Source organism: Plasmodium knowlesi (assembly GCF_000006355.2).
Source record: "Plasmodium knowlesi strain H genome assembly, chromosome: 13".
Lineage (NCBI taxonomy): Eukaryota > Apicomplexa > Aconoidasida > Haemosporida > Plasmodiidae > Plasmodium > Plasmodium knowlesi.
In genome coordinates this window covers 1487943-1498532 of record NC_011914.2, presented here as the reverse complement: position 1 = coordinate 1498532, position 10590 = coordinate 1487943, and the positions used below count along the sequence as shown (strand labels likewise).

Genomic DNA, 10590 nt, shown 5'->3' with positions numbered 1-10590 from the left:
GACGGGGGGCATTTTTTTTTTTCACGTGCATTCTTTACCGATGGTGGAGGAATGTGAATGCACGATTGGAGGATGCTCAATTTAGCGTTTCGCACACAGGGAGCGACGCAACGTAACACTGTGTGATGCGGTAGCTTAACTCTACAGTTACATTTCCTTTTGGAGTTCTCTCTACTAGTTTGCAATGTGTGCAGAGTTTTGGCATTTGCTTTCAGGTGCCTTGGCCGCTGGACCTCCACTAGCGATGACCAACTCATCAACAGAAAAAACATAAAGGAGTAACTATGAAGAGACGAATTCGAAACTTGTCAATCGTGTGGAAAAAAAAAAAAAAAAAAAAGAAAAAAAAGGAAAAAAAATACAAACGGGTTAAACAACAGAAAAAGGGACCTCTGCGACGTGCTAGGCTAGACCGGGTGAACAACAAAGTGGGATATGACCCCCGGGATGGTTATGGGATGAACACAAAGAGTTGGGGGAGAAACATGCGCCCGAAGTGGCATATATATAGGTGAAAAAAAAAGGCGAAAATCGTAAATGGAAGGGGAAATACATGAGCAGCCACCTGGCTAGCTATTTTTTTTTTTTTTTCTTCTTCTTCTTTTATTTTTTTTCCCGACTAGCCATGAAAAACGCACAAATATTATGAACAGGCAAGGTAAAACTTCAACCTCGGGCGCAAATTATGAACATGTAGTACAAGTATGTTCAAATGGTAAAAACGATGTGACGGTCGGCGATTAGTGGAACTGGCGACAATGGCGCTTCTACACCACGTAACTACGTCAACCACGTAACTACGCCAACCACGTAACTACGCCAACCACGTAACTACGTCAACCACGTAACTACGCCAACCACGTAACTACGCCAACCACGTAACTACGTCAACCACGTAACTACGCCAACCATTTAACCACTTAACCACTTCACCACTTAACCACTTCACTACTTAACCACTTCACCACTTAAGCACGTACACGCGTAAGCACTCGCACGATCTTCGCCGCTTAGGCCACTCGCCCTATTTAGGTGATCAGCTTATGTTGAAAAACTGCGTGGCGCGCGCGCGCGTGTGGACGCCTTCAAAAACGTAGTGCAGCTTCATATCGATGTGCCTCTTATTCTTGGCATTTTTCCTGAGCGCAAACATGCCGCGAAGTACCTCGTGCTTCTCCACAGTGAGCACGTGATCCGTATATAACACGATCTGTTTCCAGTGTGTGTGCCCTCCGTACGGTCCAGTGGTAAAGCTGATCTCCGTGTGGCATCCAGAAAATGAAACATCAAACCATATGACCAGTGCATGCAAATAATCCCGTTTGGTCATTTTTAATCTAAAGGGGGATGCAAAGGATAAATCGTCTTTTGTGCATGTGTTTAAGTCCAATTTTAGTATACAGCATGTATCAGTAACAATAAAATTTTTGTCTACATAATCTATAACAACTTCTTCCTTCAATATTGGCAACACTGAAGTGTAATTTAAGTTGTAGCAATTTCTCCAGAAGTCAAATTTTTCCTCCCTATATAAACTATCTTCAATTCCAGCAATGTACATGTATGCTTTATCAGGAAAGAGTAATCCTCCCTCCTTTAGCCATTTGTCTCTACAGTAAAGAACCGTATCGAGCATATTTTCGTACAAGAGGCAATAACCCATCCATTCTGATATTATTATGTCTACCTTGTCGACGGGTAGCTCGATTTCCTCAGCCAGTCCCTTCAAGAAGGTTATTTTCTCCGTTAAATTATTTTCGTCCCTAATTTTTAACGCTGTATAGATGATGTTACTCTTTTCGATACTGTACACATGCTTTGCACCCGACATTGCAGCAAAGAAGGAGAGGATTCCAGTTCCGCATCCCACGTCTAACACTATTTTGTCTTTAATCAAATGCTCGTTCTTCTTAATGGCATCATAATAAGTCCTTGTCCTCACTTCATCCTTTATCATGTCCTCATGTATATGGATATAGTTGTAGGAGTTAAAGTACTCAGTGTTTCCGCTATCCAGATCCTTCTCCTTGTCAAATACGAGAAAGTTTTTTCTCTCTCCTACTTCGTTTATTTTTTCTTTACAGAATTTTCTCCATGTGGTGAAAAAGCTTTGCAACTCCTCTGCGCTAAACCCCTTGGGTTCCTTGTCCCAGGTGTTGCCCTTGCCTCCCTTTTCGTTGAATACGCCCTCCCTCATTTCCAACTTGTTCTGGTTCATTTTGTTGTGCCTGTTCGCCATGCCTCGTACGATGGGCACGTTGGTCGGTAGGCACGATTGGCCGGTAGAAGTGTAGGCTCACTCGCGACGCGCTTCTGGCAACCCGTGCGCCTGGAAAGGAGAGGGGGGGGGGGATTACCAAAAAGGTGGAATCGAAAGGAGGACGCACAGGGAAGCTAAGCTGTTGATACAGACTTGTTTGAGCTGCAAGTTGTTCTACAAAGAGGATCTACCAATGCAAAGTTATTGCTCTTTTCCAATTCTCTTGTCAATTTTTCCCTCAATGTGAAGGAAAAAAAAAAAAAAAAAAGAAAGAAAAGAAAATTACTAAGTTCAGTAAGGAGTCGATGAAGAAGAGGCTACTCAAAAATTATATAATCATTCCATTTCAATGTCAAGCGGGTTAGCCCTATATATTTTCACTTTTGCCCGACTGCTACTCGTGTGCTCTTTTTTCTTTTCCTTTGTTTTTTTCGCTACAAAAAAGATGGGCTCCTTTCTTCTGCGCGTGCCTTCATTCACAATTGTTCCCTTTCTACTACATTTTTTTTTTTTTTTTTTTTTTTTTTTTTTTTTTTTTTTTGCCTTTACATGTACATTTATCCATCTATATTTATTTATCTATTTATCATATATCTATCGTCTGCCATTTATTTTTTATTTTATTATTTATTTATTTTTTTTTTGGGGGGGGCCGCTTCCCACAGCCCGCATTTGCTGGAAAGTAACGACAGTCATGTGGAACTTGACACGGCGCAGTTTTTTTTTTTTTTTTTTTTTTTTTTTTTTTTTTTTTGGGCTTTATATGTAGGAAGACTTTTTCATGTGCGCGTGCTCGCACACCTACAGAAGGGGGGGTAAGTATGTATATATGTAATGATTGGACTTGGGTTGAACCTGTTTTGTTTTTGCAAACCTTTTGAAGTTTTTTTGTTGTGCTGATTAAAATATGGTGACTTCTTTTGAGGAACGTTGACCGGGCGTTGCAAGCGGACAACAAGGAAAGGGTGCAACCACATGTGCGTGCAATATGAGTGGGTACTGTCCCACACATTTGCCGCAGGGTAGCCACCCTGAAGGGGGAAAAGGTTGGGGAGGAAAACATACGTGGAGAGGAAAACATACGTGGGGAGGAAAACATACGTGGAGAGGAAAACATACGTGGGGAGGAAAACATACGTGGAGAGGAAAACATACGTGGGGAGGAAAACATACGTGGGGAGGAAACCAGTTCTGGTGCGGGTAACTGCGAGAGGATAATATATGTATACCCCGTAGGAACAATCTGAGGGCAATAAAAAAAGAAGGGAAATTCTTTTCCCCTTTTTTCTTCCCAATGGGATATACCCTGGCAACCATGTCACAACAGAGACTCATACTCGCGCTGCGTGTCCTCTACCACGACATCCGATATGGACACATCCTGCATGTTGAGGCACTCGCGTTTCTTTCGAAAACAATTGAGTTGCTTTCGGATGTACTCCAAATTTTTTTCCCTCTTGGACTCTCTCTCAAACAGTTGATCTAAGGCATTTTTCTCCTCACTGGTATTTTTACAGAAGGTGGACCCCAACTTTAAGATGTGAGTATCTCCCAGGTCATTGCCAACAGAAATGTATTTATTGTTAAGGTGTCCATCTATTTCTGTGATGGATGAATTACAAACTTTGTGCTGAATAATAGGTTCATTGAAATTGTAAAGGAGGTTCCAAAAATCCAGGTAGCCATCCTTCCTTGCCAAGATGAAGAAGGAAGAGTCGGTAATCCACAATCCTTTATTAATAACGCACTCATCGTAATAATTCGAAATTATTGGGAACTTAATATCTTCTGACCATATATTAAAACCCCACTTATCTGTGGAAAGAAAATATTTTAAATTTATTGGAATTCGTTTGATACTGGTAATGCTGGACAAATGTTTTTCATTTGACGCTCCATACTTTTGGAGCATCTCTAGATTTTTTGCTTGTCTCTTGGAAAGGGAGAGAACATATCCTTCATCCGTGCCAACGAGTATTTTCGATGGACCCGCCTCCAAGTTCCATTCCAGACAGTTCGCGCTGTAGCAAAGGCTAGCAGAGGGAGGGGAGAGGGTAATTGAGTTTCCTGCACCATCTGCAATACCCGTGTCTGTCGTGGGGAGCGATTTATTTATCACCCCATTTTCACCCATCCCTGGAAGATTCGCCGTTTGAGTAACGAACTGGTTGATGTCTACACCTCCATGGGAATTCTTCATCGATGAGGCGTCCAAGTTGGTGGTCTCCACGAGGTGACAAACCTCTCCGCTGTCTTTGTGCAAGGAAAATGATTCGATATGCTCATTAAAATTTCGTATGTCCCATATCAAACAGAGCCCATCATTGGATACAGATAAGCAGTGGTTATTTGTCTTCGTCTGTAACCAGATAACATCTTGCACGATATTTTTGTGACTAGCATGATTGGAAGAGGATTCACATAACGTATTCTTCTTTCGTAAATCCCACAGATTCACTGTACCATCGTATGACCCAGCAAGAAGGAGATCTGAATTCTTGTGGTTAAACCTCAAACATTTTATAAACGTTTTGGAGAATAATATTTGGTATGGATTATTTATTTCATTTAAATTATATAGTAGACAATTTTTTGGAGAGTCATTTAAAATTTCTTTATAATTATTTACACAGTAGGAGATAGCTAATTTATGGCTACTGTCTGTTGGCCATTTGATGGAGGTAACATACCTGGAGTATTTTCTAGCTTTGTCTTTAATGACTAGCATAGATTTTATTTTAAATTCTTCCTCCGCTTCGTCCTCATCTTGAAAATATTCTTTGTAAATACCTATGCTATTATTTTTGTTAATAATTCTTGTCGTTTCATTCATTAAGATTTTTACACTGTTAATTGTGTTTATGTCTTTGTCTAATCTTTTCACATATTTTATTTTGTTCTGCTGGTCACTGATATCTATGTCTTTGGTCCATCCTCCTTCGTTGTGGTAGAAGAATTTGTTTTGTAGTTTCACGCTTTCTATGTTTACGTAACACTCACTGCGTTTTTTTACATTTTCATCACTGTAGTATATATTTTCCTTGAACATGTATTTCTTCTGGAGCTCTCTGTTTGGCTCTATTCGCCCGATTACTTGGCTCTTGGACTTGGTGAACCCGCATGCCTGCCCGATGTCGCTCCTTTTTTTCGTGTAGCAATGGTAGTAGTCGATCATCTCGGTGAGGTGCGACGGGGTAATGGTTATAATGTCACGGCACAAGGAGAAAAAAAGGGTTTCTTTCCCTCTACCTGCAGTCACGCACCCTTCTAACACTTCGAGCAGTGGTTTTCGATCCAGCTCTTCTCCCGCGCGTTCACCTGCCTGACTAGCTTGTCATCTGAAAACCTGTACACGAGACTCTCCTTAACTTTGCAGTACCCGTCGCCTAGGGGGGGAGGGAGGAGACCGCAGGTGAAAACGGAAAAAAAAAAGAACAAAGAACAATGGTGTAGGTATAAGTACTTACATGTACCTATATGCAGGAGTGTGTGTGCACACGTATCAGCGAATGGCGAATGGTTATAAAAAGAAAAAAAAAAAAAAAAAAACACACACACACACACGAGCTAGCTTTTTTTCATGAACATATAAACGAATGGCTAGACAAAAAAAAAAAAAAAAAAAAAAAAAAAAAATACAAACATACAAACATACAAACATACAAACATACAAACATACAAACATACAAACATACAAACATACAAACATACAAACATACAAACATACAAACATACAAACATACAAACATACAAACATACACACAAATGAAAGGAGAACTAATGGACGAAGCACAACCAGTGTTTCCCCCAAGCGGAGGCATTCGTACCAATGTCGTAAATATCATCCAAGAAGGCATTCGTTTTTTCTTCTTTTAAAATAATTTCGTCCTTGTTAATTTCTTCGTTGAAAAAATAGGGAGAGTCCACGAGGTATTTCCACCTCTCCTCATACTCCAATCCGTCGCTATAGTAGTACTGGCCCCGGACAAGTTTTCCGTTAGCCCAGGTCCCTCTGTATTCCCCCTTGTCTTTAAAGGCTAAGGTACCTATTTTCCATGGGAACAGTGGTAAAGTGAAAAGTAGTACGGTTTAGTGTGTGGGGGAGAAAAATCCAAGGATACATTATAAATGAACCAAGTGGAAGTTAACCACTTTTTCTATGTTTGCCTTTCAAGAGGGACATGGCACCCCCTCCCCACAGATTTATGGCCCACCTTGTCCATGAAACTTCTCATTCTTAAATTCGCCGATGTACACGTTTCCATTCGGGTAGGTATACCTCCCCCTCGTTTTCTTCTCGTCCAAGTATACGATTTGCGACATGCGTGAGGTGGAAAATGGGCAGAAGAGGAGAGAGAAAAAAAAATACACACCGAAGTTGGACAAAGCGATACTATTATCACTTTCCCATGTTTATTCCGTCTTTGCAAAAAAAAAAAAAAAAAAAAAAAAAAAAAAATCCTTCTCACCGGTTAGCGGGGTTGAGGAAATTTTTTTTTCCATTACTCCCTGTGCCAACTCATTTGTATGTACTTTTCCCTGTGTATGGTTCTTCTTTTTGATGAATTTCAAGAATCACGTCTCACTACGATGCACTTCCTTTTTAAGTGAAAAAACGGAGAAATTCCCAAGGGGTGGGTGGGGAGGATCACATGTCTATATATGTCGTCCCCCTTTTTATGGCAAGTTCGTCGCACACCGGGTGTCTTTTCTTAAAAACGCCCTGGCGATTAAGTTATCTGAATTCCCCAAGGGAGTGGTACATGAGGGGGGGGGGAGAGAGATAAATAAAATGGGGACACGCTACAAGTGCGTAGGGAAATTCGTGCCGTGTGCATAACACATAAATAGGGGGTGCGGAAGAACCCCGCTTTACATACAAAAAAGGAGAAGTGGGCTTAGCAGGGCGCTGTGATGGAAATCACACAAAAGAGCTACGCATCGTCGCCACGCGAGGCCGCGAAATGGAGAAATAAACCCGCACCTTCAAAAAGGGGAAAAAAAAAAAAAAATAACGAAGCACCCTCTTTCCATTTTTCTCGAAAGTATTCTCCGCAAAGATTATCACTCCAATCGGTGCAGTAATGTCACTTCATCCTGAGAGCATGCGACCAACGCAACGACGCGTACGTTGCCGCCTTGATCACCACGTAGAAGCTGATGAGCATGAAGACGGAATACGAAATGTGCAACGTAGCAAACCGCTTCTCTATGATGACGTTGCCTGGAAAAGATCCCACCGTTTGGCAGACAGTGGAAAGGTTATCCTCCGAGCATTGAATAAGTGCGTTATCGAACTTGATTTTAGCTAGCACTGAGGCGGAGTATGTTTGGTAAGACAACCATTGGAGGTATCTAAACGGTACTTGCAATTTCGCTATCTCTACATAAAACCCATTCGTAAGTGTCATGGTTAGTAAAACAACAGAAAGAAAACTAACAGCCTTGCTAAAATTATCAAAAAGAGTAGATATAAAGTACCCCAGTGAACTACTGATGAGTGCATTCAATAATGTTACCAGCACATAACTTACATACACACCTAATTTCAGCGTCCCGTATAAAATGAGATGTGTAATTAAAATCCAAAAGGCAATTAGTGTGAAGAAAAAAATAAATTCTACAAACAGTTTGGAAAAAAAATAGTTGCTCACTTGGAACGTTTTCATATTCCTCTCTTTGGCTATGACTTCTCTCTCTGAAGGGAAGGAGTACAAGGATAGATAAGCCGGGTAGAATGTCCAGTAAGATAGAATAAAGAAAATGGCCCCAATAGTATCAATGATTCCATCTTCTGTATCCTTCTTAAATGTTTTTGACCATAGAAAACCAAACAAGGTTAGAATAACAACCAAGTCGATAACCTTCACTATCGTTATTTCATCAATTATTATTTTTTTCAATCCTCTTGTGAACAGAAAAAAGTTCTGTCTAATATATGGCGTTTTTTTTTCTTGCAAAGAGATTAACACTTCTACTGCTTTCAGCTTTTCCAAATCCTGTTCCCTTGCGTTGTTTATTTCTTGTATAGAAATTTTTGAAGTGTTTTTCCGTATCAAGAGTGGTGATTTGTTGTTGCTTTGTAGATCCTTACTCTCATTTCCTTCCTTAGCTAATAAGGAATCGTAATCATCATGGATAACTTGATTATCAATGGAGTCGATGTCCATGTAGTAACCTACTTCCTTGTCATAACGAAGATACTTATTATAATTCTCCAACAAGATGGATTCGTATTTTATGTTGCATAATACGTCCATGAGGTAGTCTGCGATATTCCACCCGTAAGGACAGATGAAGCCAACCTTTTTTAAATACTTACTTAAATGTGTTGTCTTCCCATGATATATTATGTACCCATTAGTTATTGCGATGAGCCTATCGAATTTCCCGAATACTTGACTACTTGGCTGATGAAGAGACGATATGATGGTTGTATTCGAAATGGTAGCTATTCTCTGAATGCACTCTACTAAGGATAAAGCTGATGATGAGTCTAGTCCACTTGTTGGTTCATCCATGAGGAGTAAAGGTGGGTTCGACAAAATTTCATTTGCAATGGAGAGCCTTTTTCTTTGTCCTCCACTTATTCCTCTTACAAAGGCATCCCCTACTATGGTATCCTTTACATGGGTTAGGCTCATTATATCCAACACCGAGTGAACCAATTCCCGTAACTTTCCCTTATCTCTAATGTCTAATTTCAGTTTGGCGGTAAACTCTATCGTTTCGTATACTGTTAATCTTGAGAAGAAGTAATCATCCTGCAGAACGTATCCCATATAGCTCTTTATACTCTTGCTCCTGTTGCTGTCGTTAATAAGGAATTTTCCTTCCACGCCCTCCGTCACTTTCATTGACAGAATATTCAGCAGAGTTGTCTTCCCGCTTCCACTGGGGCCCATTATCACTGTGATCGTTTGGGGAAGGAGGATGCCCTTTATTCCGTGAAGAATTTCCAACTTCCCATGATCAACAGTGTACTTCACGTCGGAAAACTCGTACTTTATTTTGTCGTACGGAGTGGGTACATCCTTCGTGGGTACATTCTTCGTGGGTACATCCTTCGTTGGGACATCCTTCGTTGGGACATCCTTCGTTGGGACATCCTTCGTTGGGACATCCTTCGTCGGGGCCTCCATCTTGGGGGTTGAAGCTCCTTAACTGTTCTTACAGCGGTAGTGCCCTCTTTTTCCCTCAGAGGTGATCTTCCTGGTGGGCAATTCTTTCTCCCCTTTCTGCTTTCAATTTTGCTTTTCGTTTCGCTCTTACGTGCCCCTCCCCCAAGCGCTTGGCACCTGTCTGTCCTTTCCCCCGTTACGTGTTCTTTTTATCTGTCCGACGCGCTTCCACTCACCTTCTATGTCGCCGCGTGTTGATATGTACTATCTGCTTGTGTTGCGGATGTTGGGTCTTCCACGAAAATACGCAAATACAAGTTATGTTTTTCCTCTTCTCGGGGCGCCCCCCTTTTTTCTTTGGGGGGGAGGGGTGAAAATTTCGGCCTTAAGTTTACTTGACCTTTTGTTCTCTGTCACAACTGTTAAATTTTCTCCACTGAACAGTGTTACGCTGTACATTCTTTTCACCGTGAATACATGTGCCTGTGGCTATTCTTGCACCTACTTTTGCACATGTATACGGAGTGCGCGCTCTTACGTTACACACACCCCCTCCGCGGTCTACCCCTACCGACAAGTACCCCCACGCAGACGCATGTACGTACACCTATTTCGGCAAACGAAACGTCAGTAGGTGAACAAAACGAAAGGGTCAATTTTTTCTTCTTTTTTTTTTTTTTTTTTTTTTTTTTTTACCTCCCCAATTACACATACATGTCAAAACCGACCAATAGCTACTGTGAGGTTTCCCAAAAAAAAATGACCAAAAAAAGAAAACTGTCTTAACTGCGACATAGTGGTAAGCAATTTCTGGGGATGAAAAAAATTGCGAAAGAGCTTCACAGTTCTACATTCGCAAATTTGCGTAAAGGTAAAGAAAAAAGCAGTATGCATTTGCTTTTTCATATGCATACAAAACTTATGGACGTTTTTTTTCCTTTTTCTTTTTTCATCGCTCAAAGAACGTTTCGCCCACTTTTTCCCTGTTCTTATGTCGTGGCGCCATGTATACCTCACATATTCGGGAAAAACAGGATCCCCTATGTCACCTACGATGAGCTGCAAACTGGGACCGTTGCAATGCTGCATGTGTGCGTGAGCAGCAGAGCAGGTAGCCAAACGGGAAAAAAAAAAAAAAAAAAAAAAGGAAAATATAATACAACAAAAATAGTAATGATGAAAAAAGATAGTAATAATAAATGGCTGTTT

At 40.9% G+C, this 10590-nt stretch overlaps 4 protein-coding genes across 4 annotated transcripts; all 4 read right to left on the bottom strand.

Annotated features, from left to right (window-relative positions):
* Positions 1-1036: 1036 nt before the first annotated feature.
* PKNH_1332500 (protein arginine N-methyltransferase 1, putative) lies at positions 1037-2239 on the bottom strand (the record flags this gene model as incomplete). Its single annotated transcript, XM_002260725.1, has 1 exon — positions 1037-2239. One exon carries the CDS (start codon positions 2237-2239, stop codon positions 1037-1039), a length of 1203 nt encoding a protein of 400 aa, XP_002260761.1.
* Positions 2240-3578: 1339 nt separating this feature from the next.
* PKNH_1332400 (dynein intermediate chain, putative) lies at positions 3579-5435 on the bottom strand (the record flags this gene model as incomplete). Its single annotated transcript, XM_039113541.1, has 1 exon — positions 3579-5435. One exon carries the CDS (start codon positions 5433-5435, stop codon positions 3579-3581), a length of 1857 nt encoding a protein of 618 aa, XP_038969919.1.
* Positions 5436-5527: 92 nt separating this feature from the next.
* PKNH_1332300 (MORN repeat protein, putative) lies at positions 5528-6583 on the bottom strand (the record flags this gene model as incomplete). The annotated part of the gene is made up of 3 exons (XM_002260724.2): positions 5528-5646; positions 6088-6306; positions 6475-6583. 3 exons carry the CDS (start codon positions 6581-6583, stop codon positions 5528-5530), a joined length of 447 nt encoding a protein of 148 aa, XP_002260760.2.
* Positions 6584-7347: 764 nt separating this feature from the next.
* Positions 7348-9402, bottom strand: PKNH_1332200 (ABC transporter G family member 2, putative; the record flags this gene model as incomplete). Its single annotated transcript, XM_002260723.1, has 1 exon — positions 7348-9402. One exon carries the CDS (start codon positions 9400-9402, stop codon positions 7348-7350), a length of 2055 nt encoding a protein of 684 aa, XP_002260759.1.
* Between the last annotated feature and the right edge of the window lie 1188 nt (positions 9403-10590).